The sequence below is a fragment of the Pristiophorus japonicus genome, chromosome 20 (assembly GCF_044704955.1).
Source record: "Pristiophorus japonicus isolate sPriJap1 chromosome 20, sPriJap1.hap1, whole genome shotgun sequence".
NCBI lineage: Eukaryota > Metazoa > Chordata > Chondrichthyes > Pristiophoridae > Pristiophorus > Pristiophorus japonicus.
In genome coordinates, this window is record NC_091996.1 from 92,592,479 (window position 1) to 92,609,643 (window position 17,165).

Genomic DNA, 17,165 nt, shown 5'->3' on the forward strand with positions numbered 1-17,165 from the left:
GGTTCCCGTTCGGGCTCCCTCTTTGGCCAGTTGATCTGCCTTTTGGTTCCTTGCCCTGGGCTCATGTTTGTAATGGGCCTTTACTTTGTGAATGCAAATGTCTGCCCCGGTGCCGACTGCCTGCATGATGTGCTGCAGTAGGGGTTTTATGGCCAGGGGCTTACCGTGTGCAGATGTATACCCGCGACGGGACCAGATGGCTAGGTACTCCGTGCAGGCATTGCAGGTGAACATACTATCTGAACAGATAGTATAGGGCCGTGGGAATTCGTCGGGGTGAGTGACTACATGCATGACTGTCGACAGTTCAGCCTGCTGGGCGCTCATGGTGGCTGGGAGCTTTATGGCCCTGGCAATGCCTGCCCAGGGATCATAAATCCCGCAGCCTGTGAGCCTTTCCCCCGCCACCACCGTGCTGGACCCGTCAACATAGATCTCCCAGCCGTGGGGATGGATCCCCGCCCAGAGTCCGATGTCCACGTCCCAGACCCCCTCAACCGAGCAACAGTGGGCTTTCCCGGGGTACAGCATGTTGGCTGCCAGTCGGGGCTCACACATCCCTTTTACTCTCAAATCCATCTGTGAGGGCAGGAGGGTCCAGCGAGCAATGTGTGCGCTGCTCACTGTCCCATCCTTAATTCTCCCATCCAGCAGCATCTGAGTGGGGCTGTGATGAGTGAGGAGGGTGATTGGGGACCCTCCTGTAAACACCTGCCAGCCCAGTGGGTGACCATCAGATGCCTTTCACAGTTTGAGTAACCCCTCTCACCCTCAGTGAGGACCCTGGAGGAGTAGACCACCGGCCTCAGCTGGCCGTGCCGCTGTTACATCAGCACAGCACTTAAGCTATCCCCGCTGGCTGCTACCTCCAGGAAAAACTCCTCGCCCTCATCTACCGCTCCCAGGGCCGGGGCTTTCTGCAGGTCTCCCTTGAGGCGGGTAAACGCTGCATCACAGTCCTCATCCCACTCCCACTCCACGCCTTTGCGCAGGAGCCGGAGTAGCGGGGGGGCTGCAATGGCTGCGTAATCCTCAATGAAGTCCCTGCAGTAACCGGTCAGACCCAGGAACGACCTCACCCCTGTAACTGTCGTCGGAGCCAGTAACTCCTGAACTGCCCTCCTCTTAGCCTCATCAATGGCTCTCTCCCCTGCCCGCACAGTCAGCCCCAGGAATTTTACCTCTGTCCGGCCGATCTGTGCCTTCTTTGGGTTTACTTTAAAACCCTCCTCGTGCAGCAGTCCCAACAGCTCTGCCAGCAGGGGACCGTGCTCTTCCTCCGAATCGGAGAATAGCTGGAGGTCGTCCACATACTGGACTAGCTGTCTGGGTCTGCTCAACTCTTTCAGGCAGTTGGCCATATACTGATGAAAAATGCTCGGACTGTTGTGGAAGCCCTGGGGAAGACAGTTCCAGGTATACTGCTGTCCTTTGACTGTAAAGGCCGCAGCGGGATGGACCAGAACCCATTCGAGATGTCCAGCACTGTAAAGACGGCTGCGGATGCGGGGATGGCTGTGACTAGGCCGGCTACAGCTGCCCCTGTGGGCACACAGGCAGGGGTATTTTTATTGAGGACTCGGTAGTCCACCGTGGCCCTCCAAGAATTGTCCGCTTTCCTTACCAGCCAAAGTGGAAAGTTCACATTTGTGGCTATTGGTCTCAACACTCCCTGTCTGACTAGAGATCCCAATGCGACCTCTAGGTCTGCCTCAGCCTTCCTGGGAAAATTATACTGCTTCTGGGGCTTAGACATGGGGTCCCCATCTACTCTGACCTCGACCCCAATTACCCGTCCACAGTCGTGCTTATGCCTGGCAAATGGCGCCAGGTTGGCCCGCACAAAGCCCGATAGATAATCGGGGTGCCGTCTACCAGAGCGCCGAGGTCATATCCCTCCTTCGGCTTTACAGTGCAGAGGGAACCCTTCCCCTACTTCCCCTGGATGACTGCTGTACCTTCCCCCTCCCCGGCGTCAGCTGTGCCCCACAGACAGTGGTTCCTCAGGACGACCAGAATTTTCTGGCCGCTGAGGAAATCTGCCCCTAGGATGCCTTGACCCACTCCCTCCCACGGCAGAAGGACACACTTCCACATGGTGTGGAGGGTGCCTATGTGTATCTGCAGTGGTTTGGAGAAGAAGCCTTCGCATTCTTCTCCAGTGAAGCTGGAGTAGGGGATCCCACTGGATAGGGGTGAGGTGGTCGGGTCGTCTGCATGAACCACGAGGCCCCTGTGTCCAGCAGATACTCCCCCCGGACCCCCTCAATCCCCATCATGACACGTGGTCTGCTCCACGCATCATAGGTGACCGGGCAGAGGTACACGGGTTCCTCGGGGTCTAGTCATTGCGGGGTGTTGGTCTGGGCCTGAGGGACTTCTCCCCCAGTCAGGGTAAGGAGTGCCTGCAGAGCCGCGAGGAGACCCTCGAGTGGGGCGGCATGGCTGGGCACAGCTGGTCTGGGAGGGCTTGCGGCCGTGGGGGCTGAGGTTGGGACCTGTGGATCTCTCTTTTCCTGCCTCGGAGCCCGTCATTCCCTCCTCATGTGCCCTGTCTCTCCGCACCCGGAGCAAGCCACCTCTCTGCCTGCCTGCCAATTCCCTTCTTGCCCCCACTCTCTCTTTTCAGAGCCGGGAGGGTCTCATGCACCTTCCCCTTGGTGGGTTTCTCCCCTCCGATTCTGCCATTGTGAAAAGAGAGGGTCAGCTGCCTCTGTGGCTTGGCGGTCTCTGAAATCGAACCACAGGTTGGCCTGGGCGCGCAACTCCGGGAGGCTGTTTGCAGCCAGTGACCATGTCGGTGTGCATCCAGCTGGGGTCGGTCCAAATTCCCCCCACTGGCTTCCTCATACACTGGCCACAGTCGATCAGCGAACGCCTGGGGGGGTCTCCCCGGGTCTCTGGACAGTGGCCTGTACCCGGTCGAACGGACAGCCGTCATTCAACCCCACGGCCTCCTGGATATCCTCCTGGAGAGCGGCCACTGTTCGCTGACCTCTCTTGCTCTCAGCAGAGAGAGCCTGACACAGGGCTGGGCCCAGTGAGAACAGGAGCAGTTTGCTCCGTTCGGCCTCATCCCAGCCATTTATGTCTCCTACCTGCTCTACTTCCATAAAGTGGACAGAAGGGTCTCCTTTTCGGGTAAGTTTATTCACACGGGCCACCATCTGCCGCAGCTGGGTGGCACTGTGGGGAACCACGTACTGGTTCTGTAGGGGACCGTCAGCCTGACCCACTGCGGGTGGTCCGAATCTACTCTGCCTGATGGGGCACATTGGGGCTGGTCCCGGAGGTTTAGATTCCAGCATTTTACCCTGCCTCTCCTCCGAGATCCCCAATGGGGCTGTGGGAGAGGGCCTGTAGGATTCTTCCTCCCTATCCCCCTCCCCACAGCCTGTTTCACTGTGCTCCCCCTTCCGCACCTCGGCTGGGCTGATAAGGCACACCACTCCTTGACTGGGTGCCTGGCTTTCAGCCCAGCCAAGGGCTTTTGCCTCAGCCAGGGCCAGAGCTTTGGTGTCGGGCCGGGTGGGGATTCGAGTCTCGGGCACTTCCAGAGCTTTTGCTCCGGCTGGAACAAGGGCTGCTTTGGCTTCAGCCAGAGCCAGGGTGAGCCGATCGATTTGTTCCTGAAAGGATCGATGATCCGCCTCTGCCCTGCTGTGGCACGCCTGAAGTGCAGCCTGTAGCTGGAGACTCTTACCCTCTCCCAACCTTCCCTGGTTCTGAGCCTGGGCAAGTTCCTCCTGCAGTCCCCTGACGTGACCGTTTCCCTCAGTTACCTGGGACTGAAGGTACTCCCTGTGGTTGCGATAGCTTTCTCCATCCCCCTCTCGTTCCTGCCTCTCTCACTTTAAATTCTGATCCAGCTTTTCCCTTTCTTTGCTGGTCTTTACTAATTCCTCTCTCTGCTCAGCTAACTCTGTCTGCAGGATGTCTACCTGCCGGTCGAAGACCTGTATTTGCTTCCGAAAGCAAATCAGCCACACTGCCTTTTCCACTGATCTTTTATGCTCTTTACTCTGGGTCCACCTGGCTGCTGCGTCCTCAGGCCGTTCAGCACTCAGCAGCGCCTGCACCCACTTCCTCGAGCAGTTTCTCCTTGCTGTTACAGACCTAGCAACCCTACCCTCCATTTTATACTCCTCTCCACCAAGACTGACTGTCTCTTCCCCCTCACTCAACGCATGTCCCATCGTCGTGGTCGCCATTGTAAGGGGAGCTTGGGGTGTGGGTTCGAATCCACACTCCCCCTGGGGTTCTGTACGTGCGATTTATGAGGGTGGGTGAGTAATGAGGCACCAGACACAGTGGGTAAGAGTACAAAATGGCTAATGTTGTTTATTTAGAATAGTCAACACAAAGATAGAGGGCATAGGAAGAGGTCATAAATAGCAGTAATGGCACAATCTCACTCAACAACACGAAAAATCTCGCAACAGGGAAGGGGAAAATAAGAGGTTAAAACATTCCACTCACACACAACCACACCTCCCACTTCCACCCTTCTTACCAATTCCTATCCTAAATTGAGTCTGTGAGGGGGTTTGGGCACAATCCTATCAACTCCGGGATTCTGGGGGCACTTATTTCAGCTCGGGGTCCCTCTGGGGTGGGTTTTACGTTGTTCGTTGGTTCGGTTTTCCTCCTCGATGTTGTGTCGGTTTCTTCTCTTTGCCTTTCGGTTGGCTCCCGAGCAAAAAGCTGCTGGAGTTAAGCACACCTTCCCCAGAGCGAGGGCCCTGTGAAAAACTGACTCAACTCCCACAAGCTGACTCCAGCCTCCGACCTCTGGTTCTGTAGCTCCTATCTTTGTATCCAATTTAGTTTCGCCTTTTCGCGCTCAAACTCAGATGGTGGTCCATTGTGTAAGTTTGGGCGGGGAGATAGCTTTGGATATTTAATCAGAAGATGTCACGGGTACAGGTAGGTGTGAGGACAGGGCTATTGTTTCGGTGCACATTGGTGCCTCAACGTCTGCTGGTCCAATGTAACAGTCCTGGGAGTCAATCGGTTTGGGCCTCCCCTTTGATGGGCCATTAGGTCGATGATGGTCCACATTCATTAGGGGTGAGTCATATTTTCAAACTGGGCCGGGTAGTCCCCATTGGTTGAGGATTTCCCCGCTTCAGGCCTGACTCGACCCCTGATTGGCCGGCCAGAATGCACTTTTCCCCCATTGGCCAGTGCCTCTGTCTCGCTTGTGAGCCAGACTCCACAATGTCTGTATCCGCCCACATGTTTTCCAGCCTGCCTGGTCTGAGGATTTTACTTGGCCAGAAATGTTCATTTAAAATGTATAGGACGATCCCATGGTAGTTTTCTTGTCCTTAGGGTGTTCCAATAAAATGCGGACGTGGATTTTCGAACCTTACAACCCATACCGATTCCACATCATCCAAGCTAATGTCCTTTCTTACTATTGCATTAATTTCCTCTTTAACCAGCAATGCCACCCCGCCTCCTTTTCCTTTCTGTCTATCCTTCCTAAATGTAGAATACCTCTGGATGTTGAGTTCCCAGCCTTGGTCACCATGGAGCCATGTCTCCGTGATGCTAATTACATCATATCCATTAACTGCTATCTGCGCAGTTAATTCGTCCATCTTATTCCGAATATTCCTCGCATTGAGGCACAGAACCTTCAGGCTTGTCTTTTTAACACACTTTGCCCCTTTAGAATTTTGCTGTAATGTGGCCCTTTTTGCTTTTTGCCTTAGCTTTCTCTGCCCTCCATTTTTACTTTTCTTCTTTCTATCTTTTGCTTCTGCCCCCATTCTACTTCCCTCTGTCTCCCTGCATAGGTTCCCATCCCCCTGCCATATTAGTTTAATTCCTCTCCAACAGCACTAGCAAACACGCCCCCTAGGACATTGGTTCTGGTCCTGCCCAGGTGCAGACCGTCCGGTTTGTACTGGTCCCACCTCCCCCAGAACCGGTTTCAATGTCCCAGGAATTTGAATCCCTCCCTTCTGCACCACCCCTCAAGCCACATATTCATCTGAGCTATTCTGCGATTCCTACTCTGACTAGCACGTGGCACTGGTAGCAATCTTGAGATTACTACTTTTGAGTTCCTACTTTTTAATTTAGCTCCTGGTTCCCTAAATGCGTCTCATAGGACCTCATCCCGTTTTTTACCTGTATCGTTGGTACCGATATGCACCACGACAACTGGCTGTTCATCCTCCCTTTTCAGAATATCCTGCACCCACTCCGAGACATCCTTGACCCTTGCACCAGGGAGGCAACATACCATCCTGGAGTCTCGGTTGCGGCCGCAGAAACGCCGATCTATTCCCCTTACAATCGAATCCCCTATCACTATCGCTCACCCACTCTTTTTCCTGCCCTCCTGTGCAGCAGAGCCACCCACGGTGCCATGAACTTGGCTGCTGTTCCCCCATGATGAGTCATCCCCCTCCAACAGTACCCAAAGTGGTGTATCTGTTCTGCAGGGGGATGACCGCAGGGGACCCCTGCACTACCTTCCTTGCACTGCTCTTCCTGTTGGTCTTCCATTCCCTATCTGGCTGTGTACCCTTTACCTGCGGTAAGACCAACTCACTACATGTGATACTCACGTCATTCTCAGCATCGTGGCTGCTCCAGAGTGAATCCACCCGCAGCTCCAGTGTCGCAATGCGGTCTGTCAGGAGCTGGAGGCGGACACACTTCCCGCACACGTAGTCGTCAGGGTCACTGGAAGCGTCCCTGACTTCCTACATGGTACAGGAGGAGCATAACATGTGTCCAAGCTCTCCTCCCATGACTTAACCCTTAGATAAACTTAATTTGGCAACAACAATGCTAAAGGTTACTTACTGATAAAGAAAAGAAAAAGAAAAACTACTTACTAATCACCAGCCAATCACTTACCCCCTTGGCTGTGATGTCACCTTTCGATTTCTTTCTGCTTTTTTGCCTTCTCTCCCTGTTGCAGCTGCACCGGCTGGCCTCTTGTCGGTCCCTTTGATCACCCCGCTCCACCTCCCGACGATGCTCGAACTCCCAGGCTCTCTGACGCTGGGCCTCACCCATCCTGCACTCCCATCAAAGACATTGTCTCTCCCTCAACACACAGAGCTGATAGTCTCACCCTCTGGACCCGCTTGTCACCCACTCCCAGCTCATTTCTTGCCCAATAGGGTCGAGCCAATTGGTTGCTGCTACAATTTATTTTGAGAGACATGCAAGTATCGAAGCATTACTTAACAGACCCGAGCGAGAACTGATATTACCCCGGCCGATTTAGCTGGGTGGTGACTATGGATGCCTATTGCTTGTCCTGTGTCTGGTGAGTGCCCCGACATTAACAGAAGCCCAATTTCCCCGTGTTATTCCCCAAAAAACACAAGTGCGGCAAACTACATCCAATCAGACATTTCCTAGTACTCTCCTTATTGCACCCAATGGGCCAGACGGCACGCACTGGTTATGTGCCTGTCACCAAACCCTTTCTCTCTCAGCCACGGCACAATGTATCCCTGTTGCTGAAAGTGGTGACTCACCACGTGGACCGTGAAGGTACCGATAGCACCGACTGTCAGAGCCCGAGTTTCAACATCATCTAAAGAGGAACATAAAACTGTTGACAAACACAACTTGTTCGGAAACTGCAAACTAACAAGGCTTAAAACTGAAAGGTGATCAAGGGAAGTATACAAACATCCCTGTCCTTTTGATCTGCCGCGCCCCCCACCCCCCGCCCCCCGCCCGTCGTCATTTGACCATCTCCCCGTTGTTTGACCTTCTCCCTGTTGTTTGACCTTCTCCCCATCCTTTGACCTTTCCTCCCCTCCCTGACCTTTGATCTGTTCAGCCCCCCCACCATCGTTTGACCTTCTGCCCGTCGTTTGACCTTCTGCCCATCCTTTGACCTTTCCTCCCCTCCCTGACCTTTGATCTGTTCAGCCCCCCACCTGTCGTTTGACCTTCTGCCCATCCTTTGACCTTCTCCCCATCTTTTGACCTTCTCCCCGTCGTTTGACCTTCTCCCCGTCGTTTGACCTTCTCCCTGTCGTTTGACCTTCTCCCCAACTTTTTGACCTTCTCCCCAACCTTTGACCTCCCCATTCTTTGATCACCTCCCCCCAGCCCCCCTCCCCCATCCTTTGCCCTCCACCCTTGACCTTTAACCCCCAGTGTGATGTCTGCAGTCAGTGACGGGAGAGCTCAGTTTCCGGGACTGTCAATGCGGCATCAATATTCAGCTTCCTGCGGCTGCTATACCGACACCCCCTGCTGCGTGATCCCGAGACGTGCCGCCTTCGGTTGTGGAAATTGCTGCGTGCAGAGCCAGCAACGAGCAGCCGTTTGAATAATTGCCCCAATTAAGGAAACATGAGCCGCGCTTTAAAAAAAAACGTTAATTGGGGAAATTTGGTTCCGATCGAAACTTTAAAATTCCAAATTGTTGAGAATGAACCTGTGATTGGGGGAAGGCCCCTTACACCGGAATATTTCTCAGTCACTAACGGGACAAGCACTTCTGTGTCAGCAGAGCCACCGACAATTCTTTCCCCGAGTTTTAAATGAAGAACCGCCTTGGGGAAAGCAGGGCAGCGCACGTGAGACTTTCCGAGTGGTTCGGTGAACTGATCCAGTGAGCACCTCGGCCCCATTGACCAAGGTGGTTCCAGGCCTGACCGCTTGATGGGTGTGAGTTACAATTGGCCGCAGCAGCCTGGCTCAGGGGAGGAGTAGTCGGCCGGAAAGAGCAGCTCGTGATCCGGCTGGAGCGGGGGGGGGGGGGGATGCATGTGGGCATTGGGTGGGGGCCGCCTGGCATAAGAACATAAGAATTAGGAGCAGGAGGCGGCCATTCGGCCCCTCGAGCCTGCTCCGCCATTCAGTGAGATCACGGCTGATCATCGACCTCAACGCCACCTTCCCGCCCGATCCCTTGATTCCCTTAATATCCACAAATCTATCGATCTCAGCCTCGAATATACTCAACGACTGAGCCCTCTGGGGCAGAGAATTCCAAAGATTCGCCAGCCTCGGAGTGAAGAAGTTTCTCCTCATCTCGGTCCTAAATGGCCGACCCCTTATCCTGAGACTATGTGACCCCCTGGTTCTAGACTCCCCAGCCCGGGGGGGGGGAGAAACATCCTCCCTGCACCTACCCTGTCACCTGCTGATCAAACAGACTCTGCCTGACGGGCGTGGAAGGAGGGCATATTTGGGTGGGCTGCGGAGGGCAGGTAGCAGCATGTGTCGGGCTGTCTAGGAGCGCGAGGGGGCAGAGGGATGGACTATTTGCGCCAGAGAGCGCTGCACGTTGAAAGACAAATGGGCCCCACCCTGCGCCATTTCCGCGGGTAGCCCTGTGGGAATGGTGCGCGTCACTGACTGACTGGGATGTGATTCTTCTTTTCAGGAGATTGCGTCTTACTTGACAACATTTGAGAAACACGACGAATGGCTTTCCGGTGCCCCTCGAACCAGGTGAGCAGCTGTCGCATTTACAACTGAAACCGCGGAAGTGGGGGAGAGAACGTGGGGGAGGGGCTCCCAGAACCGAGCGATGCTCGCTGTACAATATCGTTCCAATATCGTGGGTAAGGGCGGGGGGTGGGGGGGCGCGGGTTCTCACTCACATCCATTTTCTGCAGCACTCTCCTCAACTGAAGAGGAAAGAATATAATCGGAGTGCTTTTTATACATTTGTACAGGGTGATCTTCCCTCTCCCTCTCAGCTGACTCTCGCTGGGCCGCAGTCCCATGGTCACTGGGTACCCGCCAGGACACCATCTAAAGCACCAACCTGTATTTATATAGCGCCTTTAACGTAGTGAAACGTCCCAAGGCTCTTCGCAGGAGTGTTATGATTAAAGAAATTCGACACCGAGCCGCGGAAGTAGAAATTAGCGCAGGTGACCAAACGCTCGGTGAAAGAGGTCGGTTTTAAGGAGCGTCTTGAAGGAGGAGAGAGAGGCGGAGAGGTTTAGGGAGGGAGTTCCAGAGCTTGGGGCCCAGGCAACAGAAGGCACGGCCACCGATGGTTCAGCGATTATAATCAGGGGATGCTCAGGAGGGCAGAATTAGAGGAGCGCAGACATCTCGGGAGGGTTGTGGGGCTGGAGGAGATTACAGAGATAGGGAGGGGGCGAGGGCCATGGAGGGATTTGAAAAGAAGGATGAGAATTTTGAAATCGAGGCGTTGCTTAACCGGGAGCCAGGTCAGCGAGCACAGGGGGTGATGGGTGAGCGGGACTCGGTGCGAGTTAGGACACGGGGCAGCGAGCACAGGGGGTGATGGGTGAGCGGGACTCGGTGCGAGTTAGGACACGGGGCAGCGAGTACAGGGGGTGATGGGTGAGCGGGACTCGGTGCGAGTTAGGACACGGGGCAGCGAGCACAGAGGGTGATGGGTGAGCGAGACTCGGTGCGAGTTAGGACATGGGGCAGCGAGCACAGCGGGTGATGGGTGAGCGGGACTCGGTGCGAGTTAGGACACGGGGCAGCGAGCACAGGGGGTGATGGGTGAGCGGGACTCGGTGCGAGTTAGGACACGGGGCAGCGAGCACAGGGGGTGATGAGTGAGCGAGACTCGGTGCGAGTTAGGACACGGGGCAGCGAGCACAGGGGGTGATGGGTGAGCGGGACTCGGTGCGAGTTAGGACACGGGGCAGCGAGCACAGGGGGTGATGAGTGAGCGAGACTCGGTGCGAGTTAGGACACGGGGCAGCGAGCACAGGGGGTGATGGGTGAGCGGGACTCGGTGCGAGTTAGGACACGGGGCAGCGAGCACAGGGGGTGATGAGTGAGCGAGACTCGGTGCGAGTTAGGACACGGGGCAGCCGAGTTTTGGATCACCTCCAGTTTACGTCGGGTAGAATGTGGGAGGCCAGCCAGGAGTGCGTTGGAATAGTCAAGTCTGGAGGTAACAAAGGCACGGATGAGGGCTTCAGCAGCGGATGAGCTGAGGCAGGGGCGGAGACGGGCGATGTTACAGAGATGGAAGACTTGATGTTATACAGTGCCCTTCACAACCTCAGAACGTCTCAAAGGGCTTTAAGCCGGTGAATTACTTTTGGAGTGTAATCACTGTGGTAATGTAGGGAAACGCGGCAGCCGGTATACGCACAGCAAGCTCCCACAAAGAGCAGTGAGGTAAATGAGCCGATGTGTTGCTTGATGCAGACAGCCATTGTTGAGGCGCGAGACCAGACGCAGAGCTTTGGAAGGTTACGAGATGGCCGTCCTTACTGGCGTCTGTTGACAAGCGTTTTCCAGCGGGGTCAGTGGTTCATGATCATGAGCACGAGCCCTGGCTGCCTCCTTCCACTCAAAGCTCCAATGGGTGCCAACTGCTCCCTGCCTGACACCAGTTGGCTCTGCCCATTGCTGTCACAGAACCCGCTTAGTCCGTGCTTGGCCAAACAGTCACAGAGAGGCAGTGTGACAGTCTATAACCCATGTTACTTACAATCCAGGTCTGCTGCTGGAGATTGCTCTGGGCAAGGGAGGCAGGATTGCTTTTGGTCGGAGAGCCCTTTGTATTTGTGTATTTGGGCCACCGATCTCCTCGACTCAATGTAAACCCATGTGACTAATGGTTTGATCGCCTGTTATTCCCCAGGCCGCTGAATGGGTCAATCATCCTGTACAACCGCAAGAAAGTGAAATACCGCAAAGACGGCTACTGTTGGAAAAAGCGGAAAGATGGGAAAACAACGCGAGAGGATCACATGAAGCTGAAAGTGCAAGGGATGGAGGTGTGTGAAGATATGTGTGGGTGTGGGCTCCAGCGACTTGAGCACATACATCTCGGCCGACACTCCCAGTACAGTGCTGAGGGAGCGCCGCACTGTCGGAGGGGCAGTGCTGAGGGAGCGTCGCACTGTCGGAGGGGCAGTGCTGAGGGAGCGCCACACTGTCGGAGGGGCAGTACTGAGGGAGCGCCGCACTGTCGGAGGGGCAGTGCTGAGGGAGCGCCGCACTGTCGAAGGGGCAGTGCTGAGGGAGCGCCGCACTGTCGGAGGGGCAGTACTGAGGGAGCGCCGCACTGTCGGATGGGCAGTGCTAGGGAGCGCCGCACTGTCGGAGGGGCAGTGCTGAGGGAGCGCCGTACTGTCGGAGGGGCAGTACTGAGGGAACGCCGCACTGTCGGAGGGGCAGTGCTAGGGAGCGCCGCACTGTCGGAGGGGCAGTACTGAGGGAGCGCCGCACTGTCAGAGGGGCAGTGCTAGGGAGTGCCGCACTGTCGGAGGGCCAGTACTGAGGGGGTGCCGTCTTTCGGATGAGACGTTAAACCGAGGCCCCGTCTGCTCTCTCAGGTGGATGTAAAAGATCCCGGGGCACTATTTGGAAGAAGAGCAGGGGAGTTCTCCCCGGTGTCCTGGGACCAATATTTATCACTCAATCAACATCACTAAAACAGATTATCTGGGTCATTATCACATTGCTGTGTGTGGGAGCTTGCTGTGCGCAAATTGGCTGCCGCGTTTCCCAGATTACAACAGTGACTATTCTCCAAAAGTACTTCATTGGTTGTAAAGTGCTTAGAGACATATGGTGATCGTGAAAGACGCTATATAAATGCAAGTCTTTCTTTCTGTGTGCAACATTGCCTCGAGTAGTTACAGAGGGAACTTTTAAAAATTCATTCACGGGATGTGGGCGTTGCTGGCAAAGCCGGCATTTATTGCCCATCCCTAATGGCCCCGTGAGAAGGTGGTGGTGAGCCGCCTTCTTGAACCGCTGCAGTCCGTTTCTCCAGCGACTTGAGGTGTCAACTGTACATGGTCAATGTGTCTGAGCCATACAGGAGGGCGGTTATTACTCCAGCCCTGTCGACCATGAGCTTGGTGGCAGTTTTGAGGGCCTGGTCTTCGGAATCGAGAAAGACTTGCTTCCACTCTTAAAATGAGTCCTTCGGTGGCTGAATAGTCCCAATACGAGAACCACAGTCCCTGTCACAGGTGGGACAGACAGTGGTTGAGGGAAGGGGAGGGTGGGACAGGTTTGCCGCACGCTCCTTCCGCTGCCTGCGCTTGGTTTCTGCATGCTCTCGGCGACGAGACTCGAGGTGCTCAGCGCCCTCCCGGATGCACTTTCCTCACTGGCTGCACTGGCGCACTGGAGGCAGTGTTGGACCTCGCCGTCAGTGTCTCCCCACCACAGCTATCGGAGCACAGGCTGGCGATGCGAGCTGGCACTGTGTGCTCGATACAGCTTACTGCAGTCCCTTACCTGGTGCCTTACCTGCTCGGTCATTGGGCGAGGGTGTGCGCTGTTACTGAGAGTCACTGCAGGATCCGGAGAGCAATTCGCTGTTTGGGTGACTGGGCAATCTGCTGCTCCCTGCTGCGGGAACTGGGCAAGATTCCAGGCCGGACAGAGGTGCAGGAAATGGCCATCGAGTCACCTCATTGAAAGGTCCTGCACGGAATGCACATGCGGCAGTCTCCTGACTCTCCCTGTCGGCCCTGGTGAGCGTTTGCAGCTCAGAACTGCCCGTAGTGTGACAACCAACCAGTATCTCACTCACATAACTACAACGTGCATTTTTATAGCACCTTTAACGTCCCAAGGTGCTTCACAGGAGCGATTATCAAACAAAATTTGACACTGATATATTAGGACAGGTAATTGGTCAAAGAGGTCGGTTTTAAGGAGCGTCTTGAAGGAGGAAAGAGAGGTAGAGAGCGGTGGAGAGGTTTAGGGAGGGAGTTCCAGAGCTTGGGCCCCGGGCAGCTGAAGGCACGGCCACCAATGATGGAGCGATTATAATTAGGGGATGCGCAAGAGGCCAGAATTAGAGCAGCGGAGAGATAAGAACATAAAAACATAGGATATAGGAGCAGGAGTCGGCCATACGGCCCCTCGAGCCTGCTCCGCCATTTAATACGATCATGGCTGATCCGATCATGGACTCAGCTCCACTTCCCTGCCCACTTCCCATAACCCCTTATTCCCTTATCGTTTAAGAAACTGTCTATTTCTGACTTAAATATATTCAATGTCCCAGTTTCCACAGCTCTCTGAGGCAGCGAATTCCACAGATTTACAACCCTCTGAGAGAAGAAATTTCTCCTCATCTCAATTTTAAATGGGCGGCCCCTTATTCTCAGATCATGCCCTCTAGTTCTAGTCTCCAAAACTGCATGCACTATTCCAGGTGTGGCCTCCCCAATACCTTATATCGCTGTAGCAAGACTTCCCTGCTTTTATACTCCATCCCCTTTGCAATAAAGGCCAAGATTCCATTGGCCTTCCTGATCACTTGCTGTACCTGCATACTAACCTTTTGTGTTTCATGCACAAGTACCCCCAGGCCCCGCTGTACCTCTTGGAGGGTTGTGGGGCTTGAGGAGATTACGGAGATAGGGAGGGAGGGGTGGGGCGAGGGCCATGGAGAGATTTGAAAAACGGACGAGAATTTTGAAATAGACGGGAGGGAACGTAGAGGCTGCAGTGTGAAATAGGCCCGCTTTCCTGAGATCGGGCAGCGCTGATTGTCAGTTTGACACTCCCTGCAGAGGAAGGGACAGTTCCTCTACGTTGTGTATCTCACAACAGAAACCCGAGGCAGAGGGCCATGAGGGCGGGAGCCTGCACACTCTGTGTACATAGGAGGGGAGAGCACCTTCAACACACAGAAATTAACATTGCAAATGGGAATGTCAGTTGTGAGGAGGATGCAAAGAGCCTTAAAGGGGATATAAACGGGTGAAGTGAGTGGGCAAGAACGCGGCAAATGGAATATAATGTGGAGAAATGTGAAGTTGTCCACTTTAGTAGGAAAAATAGAAAAGCAGAGTATTTTTTTTTTAAATGGTGAGAGATCGGGAAATGTTGGTGTTCAGAGGGACCTGGGTGTCCTTGTACACACATCACTGAAAGTTAACATGCAGGTACAGCAAGCAATTAAGAAAGCAAAGGCTATGTTGGCCTTTATTACCAGAGGATTTGAATATAAGAACATAAGAAATAGGAGCAGGAGTTGGCCATCTGGCCCCTCGAGCCCGCTCCGTCATTCAATAAGATCATGACTGATCTGATCATGAACTCAACTCCACTTCCCTGCCCTCTCCCCAGAACCCTTCACTCCCTTATCGCTCAAAAATCTGTCTACGCCTTAAATATATTCAATGGCCCAGCCTCCACAGCTCTCTGGGACAGAGAAGTCCACAGATTTACGACCCTCTGAGAAAATAAATTCCTCCTCATCTCAGTTTTAAATGGGCGACACCTTATTCTGAGACTATGCTCCCTAGTTTTAGTTTCCCCACGAGGGGAAACATCCTCTCTGCATCCACCTTGTCGAGCCCCCTCATTATCTTACATGTTTCAATAAGATCACCTCTCATTCTTCTAAACTCCAATGTGTATAGGCCCAACCTGCTCAACCTGTCTTCATAAGTCAACCCCCTCATCTCCAGAATCAACCGAGTGAACCTTCTCTGAACAGCCTCCAATGCGAGTATATCCATCCTTAAATGCGGAGACCAAAACTGCACGCAGAACTCCAGGTGTGGCCTCACCAACACCCTGTACAGTTGTAGCAGGACTTCTTTGCTTTTATACTCTATCCCCCTTGCAATAAAGGCCAACATTCCACTGGCCTTTCTGATCCCTTGCTGTACCTGCATACTAACTTTTTGTGTTTCATGCACAAGGACCCCTAGGTCCCGCTGTACTGCAGCACTTTGCAATCTTTCTCCATGTAAATAATAATTTGCTTGTTTATTTTTTCTGCCAAAGTGGATAACCTCACACTTTCCCACTTTGTACTGCATCTGCCAAATTAAGTGGAGTTGAGGTCAGCCGTGATCTCATTGAATGGCGGAGCAGACTCGAGGGGCCGAATGGCCGACTCCTGCTCCTAATTCTTATGTTCTTAAATAAAAGGCATCTCCTGATGTGTCTCTGACCGATCGCACGAGCTGATGCGATTGTGGGTTGGGATAAGACAGACTGACCCTCTCCCTCGCTTCTCTCCACAGTGTCTGTACGGCTGTTACGTACATTCTTCGATTATTCCAACCTTCCACCGGAGGTGCTACTGGCTGCTGCAGGTAAGGAAACCAAAGCCGTGGCTCGGACACATGTGTATAATACCGCTACAGCTCTCGCTGTGCAAAGGGTGCAGCTCCAATACTCTCTGGGAAATGGCAAAAGTCATAGAAACATTGAAACCTAGAAAATAGGTGCAGGAACAGGCCTTTCGAGCCTGCACCACCATTCAGTATGATCATGGCTGATCATGCAACCTCAGTGCCCCACCCCTGCCTTCTCTCCATTCTGTGAGGAGGACAAGAGATTGTTGTGTGTTCTTGATATTGAGAGAACATTGTTCCACCCCTGTGTCCTGGAGGTTTATCAATGACACCCCGGCATCTCCCAGTCACAGGCCCTGATGCCCTGCCTGGGGGAATATCTGGCAACGCTCTGGCGAGGTTCACATGTGGAGCAATGGGGCGGGCAGTTGAACGAGACACGGGAGGGTGCCTGGCACCCAGTGAGAGTCGGTGTTTCCGGGACAAGAGAGGGGAGAAAAGTGGCAAAACCAGTGGCCAAGCACGCAGCGCTCAGTATGGAATCTGCACATTGCTCGTAGAGAGGTCCTGACACGCACGGAGTCCGCAGCCAGAGTGACAGGGGAGATTGAGGGAGCCCAGGATGGGATTAGGGAGATTGAGGGATCCTGGGATGGGGTTCGGGAGATTGAGGGATCCTGGGATGGGATTAGGGAGATTGAGGAACCCCGGGATTAAGTTAGGGAGATTGAGTAACCCCGGGGTTGGGGTTAGGGAGACTGAGGGATCCCGGGATGGGATTAGGACGATTGAGTAACCCCGGGATTAAATTAGGGAGATTGAGTAACCCCGGGGATGGGGTTAGGGAGACTGAGGGATCCCGGGATGGGATTAGGGAGATTGAGAAACCCCGAGATTAAATTAGGGAGATTGAGTTACCCCGGGGATGGGGTTAGGGAGATTGAGGGATCCCGGGATGGGGTTAGGGAGATTGCGGGATCCCGGGATGGGGTTAGGGAGATTGAGGAGCCCGGGTTGGGGTCCTGGAGTGACCGTGGAGCCGAGGTCAATGTTTGTATCCACTTTGAGATGGGATTCTGACCTTGAACTCAGTGCTCCCCTGGGCTGTCCTGTTGTTGTATATAGCATGCAGTGCTTACACTGGGTGTTTAGTGC

The 17,165-nt window shown here is 54.0% G+C and overlaps 2 protein-coding genes across 3 annotated transcripts in view; one reads left to right on the forward strand and one right to left on the reverse strand.

Annotated features, from left to right (window-relative positions):
* The window catches only part of LOC139232695 (profilin-1-like), a 762,729-nt gene that overhangs the window by 583,875 nt on the left and 161,689 nt on the right, over window positions 1–17,165 (reverse strand). The gene's annotated exons all lie outside the window — the stretch shown is intronic.
* Window positions 1–17,165, forward strand: part of LOC139232691 (calmodulin-binding transcription activator 2-like) — a 204,100-nt gene that overhangs the window by 42,904 nt on the left and 144,031 nt on the right. The window contains exons 3-5 of the mRNA XM_070863166.1: window positions 9,383–9,450; window positions 11,588–11,723; window positions 15,957–16,028. Coding sequence (XP_070719267.1) covers window positions 9,383–9,450; window positions 11,588–11,723; window positions 15,957–16,028 — 276 coding nt within the window. The remainder of the gene's footprint in view (window positions 1–9,382; window positions 9,451–11,587; window positions 11,724–15,956; window positions 16,029–17,165) is intronic.